The sequence below is a fragment of the Diadema setosum genome, chromosome 15 (assembly GCF_964275005.1).
Source record: "Diadema setosum chromosome 15, eeDiaSeto1, whole genome shotgun sequence".
In the NCBI taxonomy this organism is placed as follows: Eukaryota; Metazoa; Echinodermata; class Echinoidea; order Diadematoida; family Diadematidae; genus Diadema; species Diadema setosum.
Window position 1 is genome coordinate 9,911,930 of NC_092699.1, and position 27,625 is coordinate 9,939,554.

The 27,625-nt window shown below is 39.6% G+C and overlaps 1 protein-coding gene across 1 annotated transcript in view; it reads right to left on the reverse strand.

Moving 5' to 3' along the window:
- Window positions 1–638: 638 nt before the first annotated feature.
- Window positions 639–27,625, reverse strand: part of LOC140238797 (CTD nuclear envelope phosphatase 1A-like) — a 33,684-nt gene continuing 6,697 nt past the window's right edge. The window contains exons 3-7 of the mRNA XM_072318694.1: window positions 24,765–24,883; window positions 15,820–15,891; window positions 5,447–5,563; window positions 4,234–4,345; window positions 639–3,263 (exon numbers count right to left, since the gene is read on the reverse strand). Of these exons, the coding sequence (XP_072174795.1) occupies window positions 3,055–3,263; window positions 4,234–4,345; window positions 5,447–5,563; window positions 15,820–15,891; window positions 24,765–24,883 (629 nt within the window). The 3' untranslated portion in view covers window positions 639–3,054. The remainder of the gene's footprint in view (window positions 3,264–4,233; window positions 4,346–5,446; window positions 5,564–15,819; window positions 15,892–24,764; window positions 24,884–27,625) is intronic.

Below are 27,625 nucleotides of genomic sequence, written 5' to 3' on the forward strand. Positions count from 1 at the left end.
TCACTGATACAGAGCTATCTGATACAAGGTTCTAGGCTACAAATAAACTCGTCACGTTAAGGGGGATACGTAGGCTCAAAATTATGGAATGGATTCGCTCTCAATGCCGCTGATGCTATCAGCTGTTGCACTTTTTAATGCTCCCAGTATTGCCAAATATGTTTAATGCACGGGAAACAGCTTGGAACAGAATTGCGTTGAATCAATTGCGAGAATATGCATGAGCAAACAAAAAAGTATTGCAGGATTGCGCTACTGCTGCAGTTCACTTCACACCGAGTATATGAATGACGGTATTGACGCACAAACATGGCCTTCAGGGAAAATACGGCCACGACTTGACATAATCTACATTTCCAATAGAATTTCTCTCAGAATATAGAGTCTGAAGCAGAAAGGAAAACAATCCATGCCTCTGAGTTGACTTTATATTCATTGTCTTGAAAGAGTTCACTGGTTAAAGAATAGACATTTTTTTTTAAGAGTTCAGCTGATACATACATTTTTGATACAAAATATATGTCTTTCACATTCAATTGATAGATATCTGACCAACTTAGCCATTTAAATAATTTGAGCACAAATGTGGCCACAAGAGAAAAAAAAAAAAAACAACAAAAAAAATGAAATTATCCTGAAATAGATGATAAAGTTTGCAGAAACTGAAGGATTTAGTTGAACTTTCAGTGACCTCTTTGCATATCATTTTCTTCATGGTCACTGTGCTGAACATACGCTGGAACACCATTTATTCATCCACGATCTTGTACTTGTGGAATACCATTACCTTGTCCGGTACAGACACAAGCTATTAAAATCACAGTAGGCCCATTCACAAAGCCACAAATATTCACAATTACGTTGTTTTCCATGTGTGTGGACATAATAATTGCAAATATTAGCAAGATCCAAATTGTGGTGTGCTATGTTTCTGAAATATTCAGGGTTTTTGTTTGCTTGTTTGTTGTTGTTTTTTATGTAAGTAGTCATACAATGTAATTATTTGCTGTGCAAAATATGTATAAACAGTGTGAGAAATCACACAATTTTTAAAAATTCCCATAATGCAAGGTGCGAAGGGGACAGTCAGGTCAAATTTGGGTCAAACTCCATGACTTGCTCACATACAGTTTGGCCTAGCCTAGAACCGGTGCGATAAAGATGGTGACTATTATTTTTTGCCTGTGTATGCGTGAAGAGCACAAAAAATAGCATGATCTGAATCGCGATTCAAGTTGCGTTCTCGTTTATTTTGTTTTCAGTGTGTGCGAATGGTCCTATGTAGTGCCCGCATTAGTCATTCTAGGTGTAAAGTCAGCATGTGGAATGATGTGGGTGCGTTCTATCCTTCACATTGTACCATGAGAGACTCACTCCTATGAAAGTCTGCCTTCCTCTTTCATATTTACATTGCGGGAAAAACAAACCAATAAAAAATTAGCTGCTTCAGAATCTTGGGTGATGGAGCCCCTTCTTTGCAATTATATTTCAGCTACACCTAAACAGGGACTGTGAGATTATATACTCAAAAATGAAACACTCTTTAATGCAGTTTTCCTCCTCCAAGGGAACTAGAAACAGATTCCCAAGATGTGGAATATCTTGTCACCAGAAAATTTTTCACAATCTGCCGGACCAGGATAAAAAGGAAAGTAATGAATTTTTTGTTTTCCATTGTTTGCGTGAAAGTTTCATCAGGCATGAATTTTCCATATTAATGGTGTCACCAAATACCACAGAAATGCCAAGCTAGCAATGAATGGCCAGTCGGTCACTGCACTTCAAAAATGCAGATCAAATGTACACGAAACATCATGAATGCTGAACACTAGACTATCTTCAGCTTTTCTTCTTTTTTAGTAGTTGACCATATTTTGATACACAATACACTCATCACCTAACCTGATGAAGTTTTAGACTCCCAAGGCCAGAAAAATTTCAATGAATTTGATTTTTCATAGACATTTTTGAAAGATGCTATTTTTCGCGATTTGACACCAAGGCTGACACCATAATCTATTCGCTCTGCAAATTTAATGTGTATCAAGATCAGGTGGCGATATTTTTGCATGTTGCTAAATTCACGGTCCATCAGTGATTTGCTAAGTTTCCAAAAATTTCAAAAATAGCAGCTTTTATAGTATATGGCGGCCGGCAACCATACTCTTTGGAGAGGTACACGTAGGCTTTGGAAAATATAGACTGGGGCAGAATTATACAGTGCTGGAAAGCTCCAGAGTCTGGAAAATTGTAAAATACTAGTAATAGGGAGTCGATGGGAAGTGACTTCATTAGGCTTTCATAGTGATGGTTCACATAGATGGTACATATTGGTAAAATGGCATCTGCATCCACGTAGAACACAGCTTGCATGGGACATGTGCACGTATGACCATCAACACTGGAAATTTGTAGCTTACTTTAGAATGGAGACTGTTCAAGCCTGCTGGTTTTTGTCAATGTTTCATTTTCATCTTCTTTTTTTTTCCCCTTCTAATCTGCAGTAGTGGACAGTAGGAGCGTGTCTATGACAGGTAATGAAAGTGCATTTCACTGTATCGCCCTGGACAAAGGAATTTCTCCTTTTCACTCCTGAGATATACGATCAAAAATGGATAAATGATCATCAAAACAAATAATACTCCACACAAGGGTCAAGAGAGAAGCTGCAATGTTAACATAGCCCATCAAATATCTGCTTCCGGTGTTTCTCTTCACGTATTTATACCAACATAATTTCACTCTTCTCTACTGAATAACATATGACAAGAAATCTACGAGAGCTAGGCTCTGAAGCTCTGACTCAATTTGCATCAAATCATAGCGACATGACAAAAATCACGCACGCAATATTAAAGTGAAACGAACCCAAAATTCATAATATATACAAATGTACAAATCTTAGACAAAAGAAAAAGACAATATGACAGAAAGCCTTTTTTCTCTGTGAAGACAATAGCTTTACAATAAAGAAAACGGAGGAGGATAGGAAAAAGCACAAAGGGAAATGGGGGGGGGGTAGAATCTGGACTAATACTACTTCTGGTGACAATGCTACGTCCTCCGAAGGACTGCCGAGAGAGGTGTTCCCGCGGAACTGGGCGAGGAGGACAGTAACGTGGGCGGGGCGGAGTGGCTGACGTTTCGCCTGAGAACGGAGCGCACGTCGCTGGTGAAGCGCAGCGCGTCGAGGAAGGGAAGAAGGTTGAGGAGGCCCGCGTCGGCTGGATCAGACATCCACGACTTGATGGGGATACCGTTATCTGGAGAGGAAGGCGAAGAAGAAGTGGTTGAGGCCTTGTCATGAATATCAAAATTCTCATGAACATTATCTTCACTATGATTTAAAAATGAATACACTAATATACTAAATTTGTATTAACTTGTGCAGATTGGTGATTTACTTTGTTTGTCACTGTAGTTCATCATCAGGTATCATGCCACTGTTACAGTTCATACAGCTACAGTCCACATTTTTCTGCAGAGCACATACTGAAGCAAATTCCAAATATTTCCTTGCCCCACAGAACAAGCATGTATAGAGAAGTGATGCTGTTTCACGGCAATTGGTACTATTTCCAGACATTCAATGAATTTGAATTTTAAGCCTTGAATTGTTGCTATTAATCCTGACTTCAAGCTGAAGTCATGCCTGCAGGTAGCACTATAAATGACAAGTGCTTTATTCCTGGTATCAACTACAATATAATGTCAATAACTTTCAGGAGTATTCAGACTAGGTGTAAAAATTAAAGAAACAGCCAGCAATTGCAACCCCCATGATCTGTTGAGGAGAGAGAGAGAGAGTACACACTGGCATCTAAATGTGGAAAAACAGTTTTTATACATGACAGACCTTTCAATAATGAAATTAAGTATCTCCTGTACTTAAAATGTACTATTACTGTCTCACAAACTGTGTTGTTTCATCAAGAATTTTGCTCCTTTTGCTTCCTTCTACACAACAAATTGTACGTAGTTCACAAAATATATCGGTGTGGGAAGCAGAAGACACAAGTACAGTAGGATACCTATACAAGTCCCACAAAAGGGAGAAGCATTTAATAATTTCATTTTGAATGTTTGATTGGCGTCCATGTAAAAAAGAAAAAAAAATGTGTGTGTGTCTATCTACATAAATGCTACGTGGGAAGGAAAAGATTCAGAAAAATAAAGAGAGAGAGAGAGGAAAAAAAACATGGACGAAAAGGGAGAGAAAAGATGCCTGAATACCTGGAAACAAGCGGTATGCTCCCGGCGAGTTATCCACGATGAATATACTGCTGAGGTCTGGATGTACCGCCGAGAGGTCTTTTGTGTAGCTACCTGAGTCTAGCGTGCAGTGCTGAAACAGAGAATAGACAGATCCTACGTTTACAAAAATCTGAGGACAGAAGGATGGAGGATTGTATAAAACATGTCTCAAAATACCTGCTAATTGAATACTCAGTAAGATGTATCATATTACTTTTTACTATTGAAAGACACTTTTCCCCTCCTAACTGTTAAACGTCTACATAGTACATATTTGTTGTGACTGTGAATGTTTCTAATTCAGGTCTCAAACACAACACATAAGATTTCGCAAAGCCTTTGAGGTGGTACAACAGGAGAAAGTAAAAGCTACCAGAAGTCAATAATAATCGTATCCGGGCAATTACCCCCTGAGGGCAATTACCCCCCGGGTAAATACTGGTTAGTGATAAGGTTAGAGTAAAGATTAGGGTTAGGGTTAGGTTTAGGGTTAGGAGTTTGGGTTAGGGTTAGGATTAGGTTCACGATTAGGATTAGGATTAGGGCCAGGGGAAGGGTCCGGGGTAATTACCCAGGGGGTAATTGCCCTAGACCCAATAATAATACATGCACAGGTCACTGCTTGCAAACTTGCAAGCATAAAATCTCTGTTTTCTAGGTCATCTGTAAAGCACTTGGCACACATTAATTTCTTTGAAATCAAGTCGTTCCACAGAAGTGATTTACATACATGCACTGTACATTGCAAGAAACTGAGAGGGAGAAAAACAAAATTCATGTAACATCCTTGATATTTAAAGTAAACTTCTGAGTATACCCTATTTTCTCCCCAGATCACATTTTAATCATTAATTAAATGCATCCAAACAAGTAATATCAAATATTCAAAAATTACTTTTAAACTCAAACCATCAATCTAAAGATATATACTTATCAATTTACATAGATATGCATTAAACATACGCATACACAAGCACACACACAAGTTGCGGCAAGTTTTCTAGAAAAAGGGAATTGGGGTATGGAAGTGTAATTCATTAGGTTTTTTTTTTTTCCATTTTTGTTTTGTTTTCTTTCTTGGTTTGTAAAGAGCAAAATATATCTGTTTATATATATCTCAATGATCACCAGAAAATAACTTCATGGACTGAATTACTCCCAGCTTGCACACTCATCAGACGTTTGGGCTTACTTGTCTGTAGTATCTTCTCTGTAAAAGACCTCTACCGTTGTCTAATTTTTCTACGACCGGCGATCCGTAGATCTCCATGCTGGCTGTAAACACTACCAACTCGTACCACTGGCTAACCTGAGGGTAGACAGAGAAAATAAGAAGAGGAAAAATGTGTCAGGCATAATTTATAAGCGGAGTGCAACAGTATAATACAGTGACCTCAAACAAACAACTAAAGAAATTTCAGCAAAATCAGATGTGATGCACAATGCAGTTAGAGAATTTAAAGGTTTATATTTTTGCACAGAACAGAGATATCGCTGACCAAACTTCTACTACAAGTAACAATCAGCACAGTGATAGCAACCTTCCTACGTCTACTGCTTAAATACTTACTTTACTTTTGGCAGCAATAACAGTTGAAATGATGATGGTAATACTTCTATTTTTACTTCTACTACTTGAATGATGGCAACAAGCAGAATCATCATTCTGCATATCAGATATGATTAGGAAAGATAAATTTACCCAACAAACACTTTTAAGAGATCAGTGTGCTAATAAACGCCACGTGGTAGTGTTCTTGACATGGCGTGTTATGTACAGGAGATGTGCATACTCGGTTTATCTGGACTTTGACATAGTTAAACTTCTTTCTAAGCAAGCAGACACTCGTGTTTGCACTGAAAGGAGCAATATCTCCTGTATGTGTGAAACAAATGACATTGTGGCATGTATTATTTGAACAGCAGCAAATGATGCATAGATTCAGTGAATGTTTCATCCCACTCCTCTTTTCCCTTGTGTAGTAGTACACACAAAAATATATCACTTATCAGCTACTGTACTGCTGTGTTTAAGCTTCTTTGCTGTTTTCTTGCACACTTTCATGTGATACATCACTGGTAAAAATGGAGGAAACCATTGTTGAACCTGAATCACTGGATCTACCAATGACTGCTATAAACTTGCAAACTTGCATTAATAACATCATTTTCTTTTGTATAATTGAACAACAACAACAAAAAAGATAGCTCATGACGTAATAAGTAAAAAATTGTCTCTTATGTATTATAGTAGAGACTCTACAAATGCATCTGAGCTATAATGCTAACAAAAAAGCAAAAAAAAAAAAAAAAATAGCAAACTGCGATTTGCAGCCCCAATATCTGAGAACTTTTTCACATGTATACACTCAACACTCAAATGTATTTCTGTTTTTGTTGTTTTTCCTAACAAAATGAACCAAAACAAAATCCACATACATTAGTCTTTTCTGATCTCATGATTTCTCTGGTCAGAGACGTAATGGTCAAGTGACAATGCTGATCAATACAGTGGTGCCATACACATATAATGCAGGTGATTCACCAATGTTCACAAGTGTCCCAAATGCCATTTAACAGCCTTTAAAATGCTCTCAAGCCATTATTGACTGGTTGTATTGATTACATTGTGCTGATTTTCTGTACATTTAGTTTGATGTCTTTTGCTTTCGTCATCTCCCAATGCTATACTGTCCTCGAAAAACCACAACAGTGCTCTACACGTGATACTCTTGTATCCACACATTCCCAGGTCACAATGGACGTGCCATTTAGCTTCTAAGTATTTCCTCCTTTGAAATCTGGCGGATTACAGACACACCATCGCTTTCACTTCAGACATCTCATGATGACCAATCTACAGAACAACTGTAATGTGATCCCACAAGAAAAACTCAAAAAGAAAAAAACTTTCACTTTCTAACATCTGCTAGTTCCGTGTATGCATGTTATCACACATTTTGCTGAATTATTAAATTGTTCGCATTCACAGCTAGAACCATATTACATTGCAGATTATAAGACTCTATGCTACTTGAAAGAGCAATTGTGAAGGAATGAGTCTGTGTATGTACATGTAAGACCTGAAATCACAGTGATTGTAATGTCACGAGCATTTCACCTTTAAAACACTTGCAAAACCATCATTTCTTACTGTAATTCTTGCTAATTCATCCCAGGTATGACAACTAGTGTCAAGAATGTTTCATCCTGTTTTCAGGTGGAATACTGGGACGGATCATATGTACGTGTACAAGAGTAACAAGGCAACCATATCATTTCAGGATAATTACCCCCCCCCCCCCCCTCTTCAAACGGGCTATATACCAGTTTAATAGTGATAGGGTTACAGTAAAAATTAGGGTTAGGGTTAGGATTAATCAAAGTTCAGGTTAGGTTAGGATTATGTTCAGGTTTTTCCATTTAGGATTAGGGTTAGGGTAAGGAGAAGGGTCTGGGGTAATTGTCCAGGGGGTCATTGTTCTACATGTAGAACCCACCCATGGAAAATATCCTGACCAATAATGTACAAAAAATTGAAAAAGTTTAACATGATGACATTGCTGAATGTTTTAATTTGATATTTTTGTAATAGTATTTTATATTTTATATTTTTTGCTCAGTCGAGAGTTTTGCATGTTTTCATTTTGTGTTTTAGCCAATGCCCACCCCCCTCCCCCTCCCCTGTACAGGATTGCATCAGAAAAAATGTGTTTTCTTGTTTATGGAGGTTAAGTCCTTGTGTGCATGACCGTACAACTTCCCCCAATTCCATCAGACCACGTGCAAAATGGATATTGCTATGAGGCTGTCGGCAAAACAGACAGCACCGACGTCTGCCGACTGTACCGGCAACAAGGCAGTCTGCGAAATTTATAGCTACTTCCTGTGCTGGTGTTGGTGAAGATAACAAAAACAACAACAACAAAAACCACTCCAAATCCTAGAAATTCCTGATATCACCCAGTCAAAGCTTCCTGAGTAATTATTTCTATGTAACTGCCTGAGTCACGATGGGATCACATGATCCCACTTTTCGCAGTGAGCTCAATATTGAACATTGGATATATTTGTTGGAATTACACCCTCCTGAAGACGAGCACAATCAACTTACCACGACTGGACCTTTTAATGTTTGCAAATCTCCAAATGTCTATCAATCTAGCTTATGTCAAGTGTTCAATACACAACAGAATGTATACCATGAAAATAGTAATATGTTTATGGGATGGAAAAAGTACACTTGCCATGGCAAATATTTTTGTGTGTGTTGTAATCTCATTTTTACAATATTCAGTCCATTTGTGGCTTTATCTACTGCAATCCAACATTTACAACTTGAAACTGCTTCCTTGCTATGTTGTCATGCCCTTCAAATCACTGGAAGGAGGAGGAATAAACACTGGAAAGGGGCATATACATGAAGTAAAATTCAGAAGGTTGATGTAATGCTTACCGGGAGATATCAAAATATTATATACAGGTAGATTTCTCTTTTTTCTTCCTTCTTCTTTCTTTCAATGTACATACCAAGTGTAGAGAACAAATTACACATTTGTATAAGAGTTTCACAGGACAGAATATTTGTGCTATTACGCTCTCTGCCAAATCAAATCAAAATTCAAGACGAACAATTCAGGATTTCTTGGAAATTCGAGGCAGGGGTACGTCTAATGACTTGCCGAGATACAGTAGTCTAGATATCAGACATTGCTGTGGGTACTGCAGATATTACACAGGAGTAAATTACATTCTGTCTGTTTTGCAAACTACACTGTACTATTTCCATCATCATCAAATTTTCTTATCTAACGTTGGATTGATGTATTTACTTTAAAAGGTTGGGCGGACAGGTACATGCACATTTGTTCATTGTTATAACCTTATCTCTTTCTTTCTCTCTATCTTTCAATGTGTGTGTATCCATAAAAACTGTATGTACATGTTATATGCATTTATGCTGGCTTTAAGGGGTAGTTTAGTAGATGGTATATGTGTATTTTTCCAATACTGCAGAGATTTAAGGTGATTAAGTTTGATTAGCCCTATTTCAAAAATTAAACATAATTAAGACTTAAAACTTTCAGGATATGTAGCCCACATATATGAGAGACAGTGGAGATAAAATCATATGAAACCTTACATTTTTCATGTATATTTTAAACAATATGCCTTAAAAATTGGCCATTTTTGGACACCAAATTTGTGACATGATTAGTACCCCTAAGATCAAATGCATCACACTCAACTAAATTATATATTTCTATAAGTGTTTTTGACTGATCTTATTCCAGAACATGCCTATTTGGAATGACATGTAAAGAAAATCCTGTTAATAAACCTTTTTCATTCCTAAAATGCCATTATAAACAGTGCGTAACGCGTGTTACGCTTGGTGTCCACGCGACAACCGTTACACAGAGATCCTAGAAAAGGTTGATCGGAATTCTGAAAATCAATGCATTTTTGCTGTTTTAATGAGCTCAATGGGGGATGAAAAATATGTGACTTTTGTTCCAAAATATTTACATCTTTATGTCAAAATTAACAATGGTAAATCAACAATTTTTTGGTGTCCAATGTAACCACCGTTACACATGAAGATTTGATCTTTTATTTTGTACATTTCCAATACTATTTACTGGCCTTTCTGATTTTTCTGAGTTCCTTTCCAGGATAGGTATCCAAAAGAAAAGAATATAAATTATATAAAATATTTGGGAAGAAACTATTTGCCTCTTTCTCTTTAGTGTCCAATCGCGACGCGCGTTGCGACACGCGTTATGCATATTTGGAAAATGCCTAAATAAGTACAAACAGTAAAATTCTGCACTGTTATCACAATACATTAGTTACATTATTAACAAATCAAGTTCATAAATATTTTGTGATCAACAATATGTGTTTAAAATTATTTTCAATATTCTATGTAACGGATGTTACATAGGACACCAAGCATTTTCAATGGATTTCCCTATAGGAATGTACACAAAATAACATTTTTCTGATTTAATTTTTTACAGAGCTTTTTTGTGCACTATCTCTCTGTACAACCCTGAATATCAAGAAGTCACTATTCATTAAAATGAAGCTTATTTTGAGGTCATTCTAGTGGAATTTAATTTGTAGTACAATGTCACACTTTTGGTTGCAGTATTGTAAAACTACACATATAGATTATATATTTGAATGTAATTTTAAAGAAAAATCTGGAGAAAAAAAAACTGAAACTTATGGGGAACTAGATATATCGCTCCGGCGACTGATATGCCTCCGCCATAATGCATGGTTCTCCTAATAGGTCTATAGTACAATGTCTTGACAATGTGTGATGACAGTTTCACACAATTGGCAAAATATTAAAATGACAGGTTTGCTACAAATGTGCTGAATGTTCACTTTCCTAGAACTAGGTTCAATTGGATGAATGATTAAAAATGTCAGAGTGCAGGTATTTGGGGAACTGATGATTTTTACTTGACTTTTGACCCTTTTATAAGTTTATGCATTCAGTAATTTTCAAGGTATTGAGAAAAAGTATAATTTCAGTATCAAATGGAAAAATAGCATTATCTAAACCTGGCCTTTGACCTTTGACCTCACAGTTCCAAAGAGAATCACTGTTAGGTTGAACATGCATAAATATGTAAGTTTCATGATGATACCTTGAGTTACTGTTGAGATATGGAGGAAAAAGTGCAATTCAACACTTTCACTTGACCTTTGACCTTTTGACCTTTGACCTTTTGGCAAGAAACTTCCCACAGAATATATATCGGGTAATACATGCATACATCAAGTTAAAAAAAAAACCAAACCTTCAGGCATTGCATAAATATAAGGAAAGTAGTGATATTTTGAGGAGTTGACCTTGACCTTTGACCCCCTGACCTTTGAACCATGACCCCCAACTTTCCTAGATAATCACTGCCCATTGGAACAAGCATACTAAGTTCCATGAAGATACCTCGAACCATTTGCGAGATATGGAGAAAAACATGAATTTTCAACCTTTTTTTTTCACAAAATAACCTGTGACCTTTGACCTTCGACCCCATGACCCTAAAATCCAAATAAAGTATTATCCCCCCAGGATATACCCTCATACCAAGTTTGATGTAAAACCACCACACGGTTCTTGAGATATCGACAAAAACAAAATGGGACGGACGTACGTACGGACGGACGGACGACCCGAAAACATAATGCCTCCGGCCACTTCGTTGGCGGAGGCATAAAAAAAATTGGTCACGAAGCAAGGCCAGCGTCGCACACACAAACAGACCCTGTTAAATTTACTTTTTCATGTATAAAGACAGAACAAGCGAGGGCACCATCACAAAAAACAATAGGCGTCTTCGTTTTACCATAACACACCTTCATGCCAAATTTGAAGATGATCTAAGAAGAACTACAGCTAGTAGAGTGCTCACAAGAAAATCTCTGCGGCGGACGCGGCGCAACGAGGCCAAATCCATAGTATCCTCCGAACTCTGTTCGGGGGATACAATGAGTGGATGACCTATATGTCAACACTCAGCATACTTTCACACCCCATGACAGCATACTATGCAAATGATATGCAAATGAGTCCATTATGCCCATTGCATATATGGATATGACAGATTGAAAATACTGAAAAATGTGAAATACATACACTTTGTATGACTACGTTCCTCTTTAACTGGAACATTTTCTCTGTGTGTACAGCAATAATTGTCATCTACAGAAACATTCAAATCCAAACTTCAAAACGTTACCTATTCCTCTCATGAATTCATGTTCATGGAATACAGCAGTGAACACAGAAATGTACACATGCACGTTACATGATCAGGAGTTGATATTTTCACATGTTGTTAGATTTGCGAATAGTACCCAGATCGCAGAATTCCTACAAATAACCCCAGGAAAACAGGTACGGTATGAAGTCTTATTAATAAAGATTGTCTTTGATGCGTTTGAGGTGACAAAAAATGATGTCAGGTATCAAAACTAAATGCAATCGTAAAATTTGCTTTGTGTTTGCTCTGTGTTGTGGGCTGCTCAGGTACAGCCCTGTCGCGATTTATACAGCGACTGGGCTGTGTATAGTTAGTGTACAGTGTATTTACATAATATGCACAGCCCTGTACAGTGTATTTACATAATATGTGACCCGCGACAACGGTTTCAGGCAAAAGTCGCAAGAGAAAATTCCCTCCTAGGCGGGGTACAAAGATTTTGACCATAACTTTTGTCGATTTAGGTTTTTTGCAGATATCTAATCTTTGATATGTTTTCTACATCTACACTAAATTTCATAGCATAAGACTAAGTTTTTCCTATCGAAAATGGAATTTTAAGCACCCTATGTTGGATCGCACTCGTCAGTTTCGAGCTTCTTTCGAACGCCGCGCCAATATCCCCAGTGTTGCTACGGCGCAGGGTCTCGCATGCGATTGGCTGGTGCGTCGCATTCATTTACATAAGTCGGCTTTCGGAGACACCAGTTGCAGCGTTGCTTTGTCCACGCGTGCACGATTACTGTACATGCTCCATTGTTCTTGCTATCGTGGTTTATACGCTCGCTCTGTAGTGCGTGCTCTTCTTTTGGCTTTCTATCCAAACTATTCTACCGCAAATTTCGACAACGGAAGTGAAACAAAAATCATGTAGCATGACATAATCGTGTGAAAAGAAAACTAGATACTCTCAAATTTGTCTACTTGTACATGTAGCAAAAATTATGACAGCAGACTGACTCAATGGAAGGTAGATGAGAGGAAAGGAGCGGTCACATGTGACTAATTATATTTAAATACTACATGTCAAGATCGCACCAAACTAACGAGTCGTGTTTGTCTGTTTGTTTGTTTTAATTTAATTAGCACCACCGAACAAAGCAACATAATGCATTACGCATGTCTTGTAAAAGCAAAACAAACTGGAAGCGTGACCCTTGCCAGCACTAGCAATTTTCTGCCTTCAAAAGGGTCGCCAATGATAAAGACAAATCAACTACAATGAAAACGCGATTTGTAAATGTGTGGATTCGCCACCGCTCCTGTTACATGCACACGGTCATGGTGTGTGGATGCCATTGCGTAATGCGTGCACCATACACATGAGTACATGTACACCATACGTGCAATTATCGTATTCGCCATCTTGAAAGACGTGCTGTAAACAAACCCGAGCGGAACGCATTGTTTTTCGGCTCCATACGCTGAGCTCCGAGGAAGGTGCCCGGGAAATTTGACTCTCTCAGTGAGCCAATCAGAAGGCGATGTGGTTGCTAAAGGCGGAGCTTAACATCGATTGGCACCATCGTACGGATGGGTGATTCTCCCCTCGCATCGCCGCTCGGACATTGTCTTTGAAAAAGAGGTGAATCTTCAAAGCCTGTTTTCTCGCAATTTTGTCATGCTAACAAGTTAAAAAGTGCATTTTATTATTCTTCCTATGCCCACTTATGGTGCCGAAGTATACGAGTGTTTTATATCAATGCAAAGCTTAGGAAATGGGCAATGTGATTCAGTGAAAAAATGAATTTTCAAAATTCCCGACTTTTGCCTGAAACCGTTGTCGCGGGTCACATATGTGTATGCACAGGCCTGTCACATCATTATCACAGCAAGTCATGACTGTGTATAGTTAGTGTACAGTGTACTTACATAATATGCACAGCCCTGTACAGTGTATACATAATATGTGTATGCACAGGCCTGTCACATCATTATCACAGCAAGTCATGACTGGTACTCTTAGTGGTCTCAGTCTGGTGGCCCCTGGCTGGGCCCCCTGCCTTGGGCCAGCACTTAGGCTCCTGGCCTCGGCCCGGCCTTGGGCCCCGTGAGCCCCTGGGGCACTGGGGCCCCCTGGGCCACTGGGCCTGGGCCCACTTGGGATATGGGCCCCTGGGCCTGGGCCCACTTGGGCTCTGGGCCCCTGGTTCCGGGCTAAGGCCCGTGGCCTTGGGTCCGGCCTTAGGCCCCGCCTTTGGCCCGGCTGTACTTTGTACACGGTCTATGTGAAATCAGGCTTGTCTGTAACTGTATAATTACAAATAATTACAAATAATCACAAATGATCAACAGGTCCATACTACATATAGGACTATATGAATATATGAATATATGAATATATACAATGAATATATATGAATATATAAATGTGATCAGGCATTCTGTTACGGTGTCGGATCTGCAGTCATTCATAGCAAATTTTATGCATGTATAAATGGCATACATTCATGTGTACAGTATGCTACTTGATTGAACCAGCCAATGGAGAAAGATCACACCATTGAACAATACTTGAAAGGTACAGTTCAATGACTCAATGCTTGTTATTATGAACTCTGTAGAGGTATGCAGCCCTCTTCAGATGGAAAACATACAGTTGGCTTCAAACAGAGCTTGCAAAACAATCAACAATTTATTGAGTTGGATTTGTGTGTGTGTGTGTGTGTGTGTGTGTGTGATAGTGCATTTGATGTAAAAACAAACAGTGCATTTGATGTAAAACCACCACACGGTTCTTGAGATATTGACAAAAACAAAACGGGACGGACGTACGTACGGATGGACGGATGACCCGAAAACATAATGCCTCCGGCCACTTTGTTGGCGGAGGCATAAAAAGGTCTGAAGTGCATTACACTGTGAATATTTCAATATGTTTGAATTGCCATAAAGTCTGCAAAATGGGTTTTGGGCTTAGTAGAAAAAAGTCTGAAATCAGATTAAACTCTGAACTCTCACATCCCTGTATATCAAATGCTCACAGCTCGCAATTTAACAAGTTATAATATCTGAACAGATTTTATTTCTATTTTCCCCACTTGACTACAGTGCATTTTTTCCCCAGCACTTGACTACAGTGCATTCTTTTTTTAAAATCACTGCATGCACATGTCATATTTATCTCAAGAGTTTTACAATAAATAAAGGAGCATTAAAAGACCAATACAATGACCTATTAAATAGAGCAGTGTCAAAGTACTACAACTACACTTCACATTTCTTCCAGGTAAACATACCTATTGAAATAAGTTAATCAAAAGTAAGTTGACTTTCACTTGTAAACAGAGTTTTATACTGCTTTACAGAATGCCTGTGTTCACACTTTATGAAAAAGGTTGTCTTGACTACTGTAAAAGTGGAAATTTTCGCGGTGTTGAAATTTTCGTGCATTTCGCACAACCAGAAACTAGCGCGAAAATAAAAGCACGAAAAATATATTACGAAAAAATATTTTTGCTTGCCATATGTTCCTGTGCGTGATGTCTTGATTCCACGGAATTAAAAACAAGCAAAACTCTTCTTAACCTCCCAAGCGCGAAAAATTAGTCGTGCGAAAATATCCACTTTTACAGTATAACAGCATTGGCATATACGGGCATACTGCCTGAATGGTTCTGTACTAAAATTTCAGTGTAAATAGGGTCATGTAGCATATCAAGCTACTTGTGGTTTGTTGCTCTGTAAAGTTACACCAAACCCAAGACCACTATGGCCTTGCCTTTGATACAAAGCAATATATGCTACTGAAAATGTGCGACGCTTGGCCTGCCATACTTACTACACTGAGAAAGAAGTCTACATGCGGCCTCTTGTAGACGTAAAACCTTTCTGGAACAGAGTCTATGGTGACCTGCAAAAGAACAAAAGAAAATGAGTGCATCAAGTGTGAGAGTATACAAGCACTGATGACCAAAGATCAACGATTTAGGTTTTTGGCAAGATACTTTTAATGAACATACTGCACATGTACACGTATTATAAACATATGAACATTCATAACCCTAATAAAGGCAAGGATATATAAAACCATTACCCTGGTCCCTTTCCAATGTATTAAACACTCTTTTTAACAGGTACAAAATGTAGGCCTACATGTCCCGGTACATATTTTCATTTGTATGTACATGTACACACGTAACTTGGAAATACATTAGCTGCAAAAGATACATCAAGATAACATGAATCAAGATTAGCTGGAATGTAGTACTTATTCATTTGTCATTGCCAAAACATTGCCCCTTTTTTCTTGATAAATTAACTAAGTGAGAGTGGCAGGCTCGAGTTTTCAGAGTTTGTTTTATTATTCACAAGTTTCAATTGCTCTGCGCAGGTACCAGGTACAAGGTACAATGCATGGTACATGTACAATGTATACAGAGATGAAACAACACGGCAAGTGTTGAATACTTAAAGGACAAGTTCACCTTCATAAACATAAGGATTGAGAGAATGCAGCAATATTAGAACACATCAGTGAAAGTTTGAGGAAAATTGGACAATCGGTACAAAAGTTATGAATTTTTAAAATTTTTGTGATGGAACCGCTGGATGAAGAGACTACTAAGGCTCATGATGTCATATACTGTATGAATACAACAGTATAAAGGAAATGTAAAGAAAATTCAACATATTTTCACTTCTTTCGCATTTTATAAAAGAGCACTTGACTTGCCTCTTTCTACAGGGAATGGTAATAATACCCGCAACGTATGACAGATTTACATGTTACGGTAATATATAGAGCACTGTAAACTTGTGAGCTGGAGAGTAATAAAAACAGATGAAATGGTTTCTTTTATGTCATCTGAATGAATGAATCAACTTCATGTCTCCTGGAAAATGTGAAAAAAAAATGTTCTCAACATACATTGGTAGATCAAAGGGGCACAGAAAATACACTGCATAGGTTTTATCTGTCAAGAAATAAAGGCTTTTTTAGAAGTTCACTATAAACAAGAATGTTTATTGGGCAGGTCACGAATATAATACATGTAGAACATACAAACAATCACATGACAAAGGATGGTGCTTGCATTCTGTAAACCCGGCAGACAAAATACAGGCAGTTAAGATTGACATTAGTTTTGGCTTTGCCTGATGTTTCTCATGTTTCACAAAGTGTTCATGCATTCAGATAACACAAATGTCACCACAGAGTACCAGGTTTCTTCTCCCATAATCCACCAACAAATTTTATACTGGGGGCCCAGAAATCTTCACCTCCTTGTGCACTTTGAATGGCATGACCCCACTTGGCTGGTGGTGTACCAGATGCCAAGCTGAAGATTCACTCTTACCGCCCTTTTGTCGTTACAAGAAATCTAAGCTTGAACCAAGAGGGCCCCCGTGAAGGCAGGCACAGACTGGAAAAGTAATCAACCCTTGGTTTACATCACCACAAAGGAGGAGAAAGAAGGTGGCAACAATGGTAATGACATACACACAGACAGACAGACACATAGACAGGCAGACAATAGAAGCAGAGAATGAAGGACTATGTGAGTGAAGAGTAGACAGACAGACAGACAGAATGGGACACAGAGACACAAGGATGAGAGAGGAAGGCAAAGGGGAGGCCAGGGAAACCAAGAGAGACCCTGACTGATATCTAGAGACAGAGATGGTAGAACGGCTCAGAGAGACATCAGAGACAGAAGATTTAAATAACAAATAAAAAATGCTGGGAAAAGCTGGTGAGATGAGGAGGACAAATCCATCTTTACATGTACCTATTACATCATTTAAAAATTAATCAGAAACGTTCTGTGAGGTCTACAGTAACAGTAACAATGATTTCAGTTTCTACTAGGGAAAGTACTAGTGATGAAAGTCGAAACATCCAGAGTTTGGCAATGCTTCAGAATCAGAATTACTGTTTGACATACATTTGGCTGTCAGACCTGTGCCACAATCAAATCATGTACTTATTTTGGGAGTGCTAGAATGACCCCAAATCAACCTTAAAATAAACAGATTGTCAGCTGACAGGCTCTGAGATTGATATCTGTCTACATACTGCTGGGTGCATGCAGTGACACAGGCCTACTTACTGTAAAACCAGAAATGTTTGCATGCATTTTAATTTTGCGAATTTCACAAGAGCCAAAACTTGCAAAATTAAAACGCACACGAAAGTTCTTGTCTACACCATAGGCATTGAATGTCAGTAGCAATTTGTGAAAATTTCATGCCCCGAAACTAGCCATCAGCTCCAATTCACGAAAATTTCATGCTGCAAAGACAGTAAACTGTATTCCCTTTTGCATTGTACCTATTTTTACTCGCTGTATGAATACTGGGTTTTATGTCCCCTTTACATTGCAATTCATGATAATGAAAATTGTCAATGTTGTCGGCAGAAACAAAATAAAAAAGGAGAAAGGCAGGGGAAAGAGATGGGAGGGGAGAGGGGGGAGAGGGGGGAGAGGGAGGGGAGAGGGAGGAGAGTGGGAGGGGTGAAGGAAGGGAGAAGGGAGGAGAAAGGCAGGGGAAAGAAAGAGAGATGGGAGGGGAGAGGGCGAGGAGAGGGAGGGGAGAGGGAGGGAAGGGCAAGGGGAAAGGGAGGGGAGTGGGTGGGGTGAAGGAGGGGAGAAGGGAGGAGAAAGGCAGGGGAAAGAGATGGGAGGAGAGAGGGCGGGAAGAGGGAGGGGAGAGGGAGGGGAGTGGGAGGGGTGAAGGAGGGGAGAAGGGAGGAGAAAGGCAGGGGAAAGAGATGGGAGGGGAGAGGGAGGGGAGTGGGAGGGGTGAAGGAGGGGAAAAGGGAGGAGAAAGGCAGGGGAAAGAGATGGGAGGGAGAGGGCGGAGAGAGGGAGGGGAGTGGGAGGGGTGAAGGAGGGGAAAAGGGAGGAGAAAGGCAGGGGAAAGAGATGGGAGGGAGAGGGAGGGGAGAGGGAGGAGAGTGGGAGGGGTGAAGGAAGGGAGAAGGGAGGAGAAAGGCAGGGGAAAGAAAGAGAGATGGGAGGGGAGAGGGTGAGGAGAGGGAGGGGAGAGGGAGGGAAGGGCAAGGGGAAAGGGAGGGGAGTGGGTGGGGTGAAGGAGGGGAGAAGGGACGAGAAAGGCAAGGGAAAGAAAGGAAGATGGGAGGGGAGAGGGCGAGGAGAGGAGGGCAAGGGGAAAGGGAGGGGAGTGGGAGGGGTGAAGAAGAGGAAAATGGAGGAGAAAGGCAGGAGGGAGAGGGAGAGATGGAAGGGGAGAGGGAGGGGACAATAAGGGGAGAGCAAAGGGAGGAGAGAGGGTGGAGGGAGAGGCAGGGGAGAGGGAGGGGAGAGGGAGGGGAGAGAGAGGGGAGGGCAAGGGGAAAGGGAGGGGAGTGGGAGGGGTGAAGAAGGGGAAAATGGAGGAGAAAGGCAGGAGGGAGAGGGAGAGATGGAAGGGGAGAGGGAGGGGACAAGAAGGGGAGAGCAAAGGGAGGAGAGAGGGTGGAGAGAGTGAGGGGAGAGGCAGGGGAGAGGCAGGGGAGAGGCAGGGGAGAGGCAGGGGAGAGGGAGGGGAGAGGGAGGGGATAGGAGAGGGATTGGGTGAGAGAGGGAGGGGACAGGAGGGGACAGGGTGGTACAGTAGAGGGAAAGGGAAGAAAATGGCTTTAAAAGAGAGAATGAAAAAGAGAAGGAGAAAAAGATCAAAGGATCATAGTTCATTCTTTGAGCCACTCTAATGATGGCTGGGACGGAATGTGAAGGATGAGAGACCTGGAAGGCTAAATATGATCTGTCTTTATATACCAAGGGTGAGTCTGTATTAAAGGAGTCTGTAGGTAAGGGAAGGAACACCCCCCCCCCCCCCCCCCCTTCAGATCCAGCTCCAGAGAGAGAGATAGAGAGAAAGCAACTCACATCACTTCTTTGCTGGTATTTGCTTTTATGCCCTTACAAAAAGAAAAAATAACCCACAAAAACACAAAAACAAAACAAAAACAAAACAAAAACAAACAAAAACTCATACAACTATATGTCCAAGTTACTTTGATACAAAAATCTCATTTAAGCAAAGGAAAGAAAGTGTGCCTCAATTCTGGAATTGTCAACTATTAAAGCCAACTGACTGTCAACATGCACAGTCTCTGCTATGATAATCATACATGTACATTTTTCAGTGCAAATCTCGTTTATTAGGTTTACACTGTAAAATGACTGTCTTCCAGCGCTTTCTCTATGTGTGTAAAGAATCAGCATTAACCCACTTGCAACCATTGTTTGAAATTCTCATCCCAACTTGCACACAACAGCCTTGCCTTCAGGCATGACAGGTTTAAAGGCAGAATGATACAGACACAAAGTCAGCCTTGGGGATGATTTGTGTGAAAGGCTGTGGTGGGGAAAAAGGGGGGGGGGATGGAGACATGGTTACATTTCTTAATTCATGATGCATTCCTGGCTACAAAATATTACTGCCATGTAATTAATGGCCCTGCACTTTTTATGTTGCTGATGTACAACTCAACAATACTCCCTACCCTGGTGTGATCAACATTTCTCCCAAGACTGGGACATGGACTGGTTGTCAGCTGTATGCTTTCTGTAGCCTACAATTATAGCTCCCCAGGGCATCTCATCCCCTTCTCTTCCAATGTGCTCTGTGGATTATGGAGTACATGTACATGTACCTTACATTAGCCTTGAGACAAGGCTAATCAAGTACTCTAGAGAGTCACGATCAGGACATGAAGGTACACATTATACATGTGAAGTATTTTTGAAGTCATGCCCCATGAGGGACATACATAGTGTACATTGTGTTTCACAATTCCAACATGGTACTGCACAGTTCTGGGAATCCAACTCTAACCAGGCCAGGATGTTCCTAGCAGCAAATTACATCAGAAATTGTAGACACACTCTAACATGTACACTCTGCACTACGGCTGCCATCACAAGTAAAGTGATAGGCCTACAACCTTATAGAGGACTGTGCTTTTAATACAAGAAGAAGAGAAAGATTATAATAAAAATGTGCTTCATTGGCTGCGTCGGTTGTGTTGCGTCAGTTGCTATCATTTTTCTTTCTTTCCTCTTAAAGGTAGGGAATCCCATTTGCATGCCTTAAATGAAGAGTTGTATAAACACAGTGGTATGTTGAAGAGAGTATCATTTTAGAAACTCCCATAAAATATTGAAAGTGGAAGGTAACATTTAGTACATTTTTATTGACTGTTAGATTTTGAATTGAATTCTTTTCGGGGCTCACCGTAAATTCCAGTACATTACTAGGCTACCTTTGCAGACCCATGCACTGCGTGTGTGTCCATCATGTATATTTTGTGAATAAAGTTCATCAAAACTTACAAACATTTCTAAATACATTCTTGCCACACACTCTATATGTTATTACATCAGCTCCAATACTTTTAGATTTGTGTTTATAGATAAAAGAATACAGAAGACTGCAACAAAAAGGCTTAAGTGTGGCTGACACACAGAACTACTGAGTGGTTGAGTTTTGTGCATTATTCAAATTGTAGATAACTGTTGACTTCCAAATTTCTAAGCAGTGGCCTAAACAAGTCCCCTGAGGTTCATATTTAATGTTTTGCTGCATTTTGGGAGTTCTGTAAAAGGTATCCCCTACCTTTAAAGGTCAAGAAACAAGCTGAAGTGAATTAACCATGGCAACTCTGATCCTAAGAATATTCACCTGTCTTTACTAGCATTTTATGTATCCTTATTACACATACTTTTGTATAAAGAATAAGACACACATTGTACATTGTTTAAAGGGGCATAGTCCCGGTAGTGTAGATGGCGCTGTTGATGATACTGCCGATCAGCGTTAGCATTGATACGAAGATTACCGAAGTTGAGCTGTCATCAAGAGTAAAGTGCGTAGGTGTTGCTAAGTAACGTTGCCTTTGTTGTCTTCTTTACACATCGCGCAGTCTGTAGTAATGCCAGGTGCGTGCATATGTGCTTGTTATTGTGACATCACAAAAGAAGTTTGCTAAAGCTGTCATCCCCCTCAGCCGATTCATGAGCCGAACTGTGATCGGACCACTGACTACACTGAATCGGACTTCTTCGGACTTGGGAAAGTGGGCCAAAGCGTAAGCGTCAAAGAGAAGTCGATAGCGTAGGTCTCTATAGGAAACTTGCGCCGTGCGCCCGCGTACGCATTTGACTAAAACACCGGGACCATGCACCTTTAAGAAATAAAGTTGAAATATTTTGTCGGTTTCCAGAGACTTCTCATGCAACACAAGTCTTAATTATGAGGCGAGTAAAGATCTTGAGTAGTGTACAAATGTATATCACAGAAATCTCTCCAAGACTGGTAAAAGAATTTGAGCAGAACATTAGGTCAAGGTACAGTATGAAAGGGCAAACAGATTATACAGTGACAGTCTTGAAGTCAGACTACACTGCACAAGGTTAGTGGGTATACATAAATCATCTCCAATGTTACAGTCAAGTATGATTGATAATCCAGAGGATATTGAGTAATGATAACAGCATGCAGAGCAAAGAAGAGTCACACTTTGGATCAACCTTTGAAATTTATAATTGAATATATGCCCAATTCTGTATTCTTCTACCCTGCAGGCTTACGTACATTGCAAACAGCACTGAATCAAATGATATGCAATGAATTCTTGTTGAGAGGGCCAAAAAGAAAAAAACAAAACAAAACAAAAACAAAAATTGCCTATTTCTTAACTGGTACATTTGTAGTTTGTATTACAGATTAACTGATGAAAATACACGTACAAGCTTGTATAGTATCATGCTTTTGGAATTAATGCAGGGTAACATCCTCTCTGCATAACGTTACATACATGTACGTGTACAAGTCCCAACACTGTGGATGTGACTGTAACAATTCATCTGTTCAGTGGCAGAAGGGCATTACTTTCACGATTATCAAAGATCTATGGATGTATTTTGTGCCCCTCTCCAACTGCCATAGGGTATGTTTATCAGCTTACTTCTGGTGCAGAATCATGGTTTCCAAACAACTATCAAGGAGTTTTGGGCAGTTGAAAATGCAAAGCTGTTTTGTGGGGTTAAAGACATCTGAAACACTGAAAAAGTGTGATCGCAAATGTTTGAGCCAGAAACATTTTTCTGTAGTGATGATAAATATGAACTTTTTTTAAAATGCATTTTAATATAGCTTGGACCTGCCCACGTACAGCTAACCACTACCAATTACAAATCTCAGCTCCTCTGGGTCAAACTGCGCAAAGGAACTGCACAGTGACAAGGCGCTTCCCAATGTGATAGACTCATCACAGAGTTGATAAACACAACAACTGAGAAATGTCATACTGATAGGAAAGGCATTGCAAACACGTTTCAAACATGGGAAAGTTGATAAACACAGCCATTGATATGTCTCTCTGTCCTTAACTGTTTGTTTTGTGTGGTTGGTAGGCGGTGTGGGGGTGGAAACACCACCACATATATACTTTGTGGTTTCCATCTGCCCAGTGAGCTGCTTGCATGGCTGAGTGGTTTGTTTGGCAATAAAACTGTTGGCATTCAGACTTTACAGCTAGCCTTGGTCATGTCAGTATCCTTCACTGGCAGGGACAGTAGGTAACCCTATGGTATGTGTAAACTGAGGATAGAGGCAGACTTGCCCGAAATCAAATAAGACCTCATATGATGAAGCAACCACTTGTACCATACAACGTGTACATATACTATACAGTGTATGAGTTCTCTAATGAAAGTCAAGTCCATTGCTCAATGAAAGCAGCATTCATTGTAGGCTCTACACATGTACAGGCTGGCATTGTAAATCTCTATAGTTTACAGGGAAGGTCACTTTGGCATCAAGTGTTCATTGTGTACTTTTCTCTTCCTCTATCTACAGTGCACCATGATCACATAGGAATCATAAATTCAATTGCCATCTTCTTCATCCCCCCAAAACTAGAGGGAAAATACAGTGTATCAGTCGATCTTTCCCCAAATCAATTTTCATCATCAGTTCATACATTCAATACAGAGTGCTAGTTCATGCACCGTATAACATTGCAAAATGCAATGCAGGCCCTTCATTATTAAAGCACAGAGAAACCCTGAAAACTCTGCCTATTACTTGTACAATGTGCAGTGGATGAATAAAATGTTTATAAAACTTGCAACCTTCTCAGTGCAAAATACCAAATTAAGACATTCATATAATATGCACAGGGTAGGACAATTACTGCAAACTAATTCCAGTCACCGACACAAAACACAGACAATGTTTACATTTCAACTCCTGAACCAATTCCTTTGCTCCTTCCCTAGGCCCTCAAGAGTAATCAGAAAGTTGCATACAGAGTCACTCATTCAATAAGGGCTACCCCACCTCCTCCCCATCTCTTCCTCAGGGCTGCCAACATTCTAAAATCACAGAGATTCCAAGGACTAATCAGGGAGATAATTGTTTGTTTCATGCATTTCACTGGACAAAATGAATTACAAACTCAGGGGATTTTTCTGTTCTATTGTATCAAGACATGAAGAAACAAAGTTTTCAGGCAGCCTCCAGCAAAATCTGGGAGACTTGGCAGCGAATGCTTCCTTTACCCTTCTAAACCTTTGACCCCTTCCCACAATGCACGGTAAGACAAATATTGTGTATGATGCTGACAAAATCAATACCGATGGGGCACATAGTGTATTCTTTCAACACAAGAGCAAGGTTATTCTTGCATGCTGCATGCAAACTTCCACAGTGTCCTGTATGTACAGTGTACCGGTACTTCAGGTTACTGTACATTATACAGATCATGCTTACCAGCAGGACAAAATCTGGTGGTATACTTGGTCTATTTGGCCGCATCGTTGGACTGGCATGCTGAGAATGGACTAGGGTTTCATCTAGATCCAGGACCAGAACTTTCCGCCTGACCAATGCTGGAGAGGAAGCAGAAAATTGGGGGCAAATTGATCATACAGGTGTAATGACAGACATAACCGGAAAGAAGGGACACTGTATAAAGTAGGAGAAAATAAGGACAGAAAGGTTAAAGGGATGGTACAGTATTGGTGGAAATGAGAATTAGGCTTTTAAGTTTTTGCAAGATACCAAGAAAACACTTATGAAATAGTACAGAGCATACCATTTTAAGAGGAATTCAAGTTTATTTGATGAAGATTGGGTTTGGAATGACTGAAACATCAAAAAACAAAGTAAAACAAAGCAATCGTAATGTTGTGTGGGTCCCACACTTTTATTAGAAATGCTCTGTTTTGGATATCTCAGCCATTTCAAGACCAGTTTTCATCAAATAAACATTGAATTCCTCATGGAATTACATGCTCTTTCATACATATGTATTTCATAAAAGGTTTCTCATTATCTCACCAAAAATGTTAGAAACCTGAAATTGGGTCTCAACCAAAACTATACGATCCCTTTAAAATCCAGACACGATTATAATCAACTGGGCAAATATATCTAGAGCAAAGAAATATACCGGGGTAAAGATCTTTCATCTCAAAAAAAAAAGAAGGGGTCTTGGCACTCTCAAATCAGTGACATCTGTCTCACTGATGTTTAAATAGTGGAGTTATTCATCTCCATACCCTTTAAAATGCAATACCGCAATAACACATTCAAATCATCAACTCATTTATAAAATGTGCTTTACAGAGTTTTGTTTCACAGAGTGATAGTCCAGTGCCTATCATGCAGTCTTCATGAACAGCATGCATGTAATGGCAGTAACATGCCTGCATGCCTGGGGCAGCCAAAACTCAAAGCTTCTAATGTTCCTGGATGACTCAAATGAGCCTTGACAACAATACATCCAAATAAGAGAAACAAATATTTCAGTCTACGTGGCATCTATGTGGTACTTAATTCTGTAGACTTGTCTCTTCACATTACATGCAATACAAGGGGAAATTTGAAAATCAGCAGTACTAGTCTATAAACTCCAGGATTTATGATGTAATTGGAAAGTGCACAAAGGTCAACAAACCTGTAATCACAAGGCTCATCAATTAAGAGACATTGTAATCCTTGGAAGAAAAAAAAAATGTATCCAATAATGTAAGCAAGAGGATAGCACCTTTTTTTCTGCGATCTTGGGTCCATGGAAAAAACAATTTGCACATGTAACCCCCCGGAGACTCAGCCATGTACGAATCATAAGACATACATTTTCTCTGCTACAAAATTGTATCTAATAAGTGGCATTCAGCATCATGAACTTGATACGACGTGCCATACCTCACAATGCATTGCTTCCAAAGAATCAATAATGAGCAAATCTCTCATACTACAATGCATGGGTACATGTACGTATATTATGCAAGTCAACTTTAGAACATGCTTCCCAGTGTTCTATAAAAAGAAAAAAAAAAATAATGCATTTGTGACCCGCTACAACAAAATGATCCAAAAGTCGGGCGAGGTCGATTATTTGAAAATTGCATGACACAATTCCCTAATCTTTCTGCTTTAAATTGATATATAACACGTCTTATAAAAATAATCGGCTGCGGAGACATCGATGTTTAAATGAGAGCATGTCAAGACGTCTGGGAAATCACTGTTTCGAGAAAAGCGCCCTAAAAGTTCTCCTTGCGACGCAATCACAATCAAGAGACACGCAAGTCTGTATTCATCTCCGGACAATAGAAGTTAAGCCCTAGCGACCTCCGCAATGCTCATGCATAGCGCAACCCGCCCGCACGCACCAGTCGACTGGGCAGTGTGCGAGCTTCACGCTTCGGTTAGCGGCAAGCAGCAAGCTGACCAATGAGATCACTCTGGTCGTTGTTAGGGGCGGAGCCTATGTGTGGCGCTCAATCCAAATGTTCGAACCAGTTTCTGCTTCGTTGAAACGCCAAAAAACATGGCCCAGAAAAACGCTATTTTTTGGTCTTTCCTTTCATCATTTTGCTTCAAAATTTCGACAGATGATAGAAGACATATCAGACTCTAATAATATGTCAAATTCAGAAAATCGTAAGTTTTGACCAATTTTGATGCTCTAACTTCAAACTCGATTTTCACGGCTTCGACCGTGCGCGACTTTAAGACCATTTTGTTGTAGCGGGTCACATTTATCTATTGTCTGTTGGTACTGATACTACATACATTTTCAAACACACGTGGACATGAGGGTGCAAATTACGACTTGCAAGAAATCAGCAGGCTTCAATAATCTTTGAAACCAGATACATGTATTTTAGACTTCATTTGTCTATCTTTCCATTACAATTACCTGTACGTAAAATAATGAAATAAAATAATAGAATGTCGCCATGTGCACTGGGGTAAAAGTGCAGCACAAGTTGTACAATAGCACCAATGTCAATTTGTGAAAACATCTCGCGAAAGCCGTCTGTGATCTCCTCATTCGGGGAAAATGTCTGTACGCGAAAATAACAGCTACAATGTAATGGTACAATGTATCTTTAGTCTCCCAGACTAGCTTGCGGAAGTTTAATAATAAGCCATTGAATGGCCCGTTTCCATCGGCGACTTCCTGTGAAGGAATTGGCACATCAAACTTTCCATTCTATTTTACTGCATGCTCCTATCAGGTCATGATGCCTAGTGTACACTAAGGAAGTGAGAATCTGAAAATGTCCACGAGCAGATGCCTTTGAATTATGATTTCTTGTTCGCTGTTGAACTGTTTT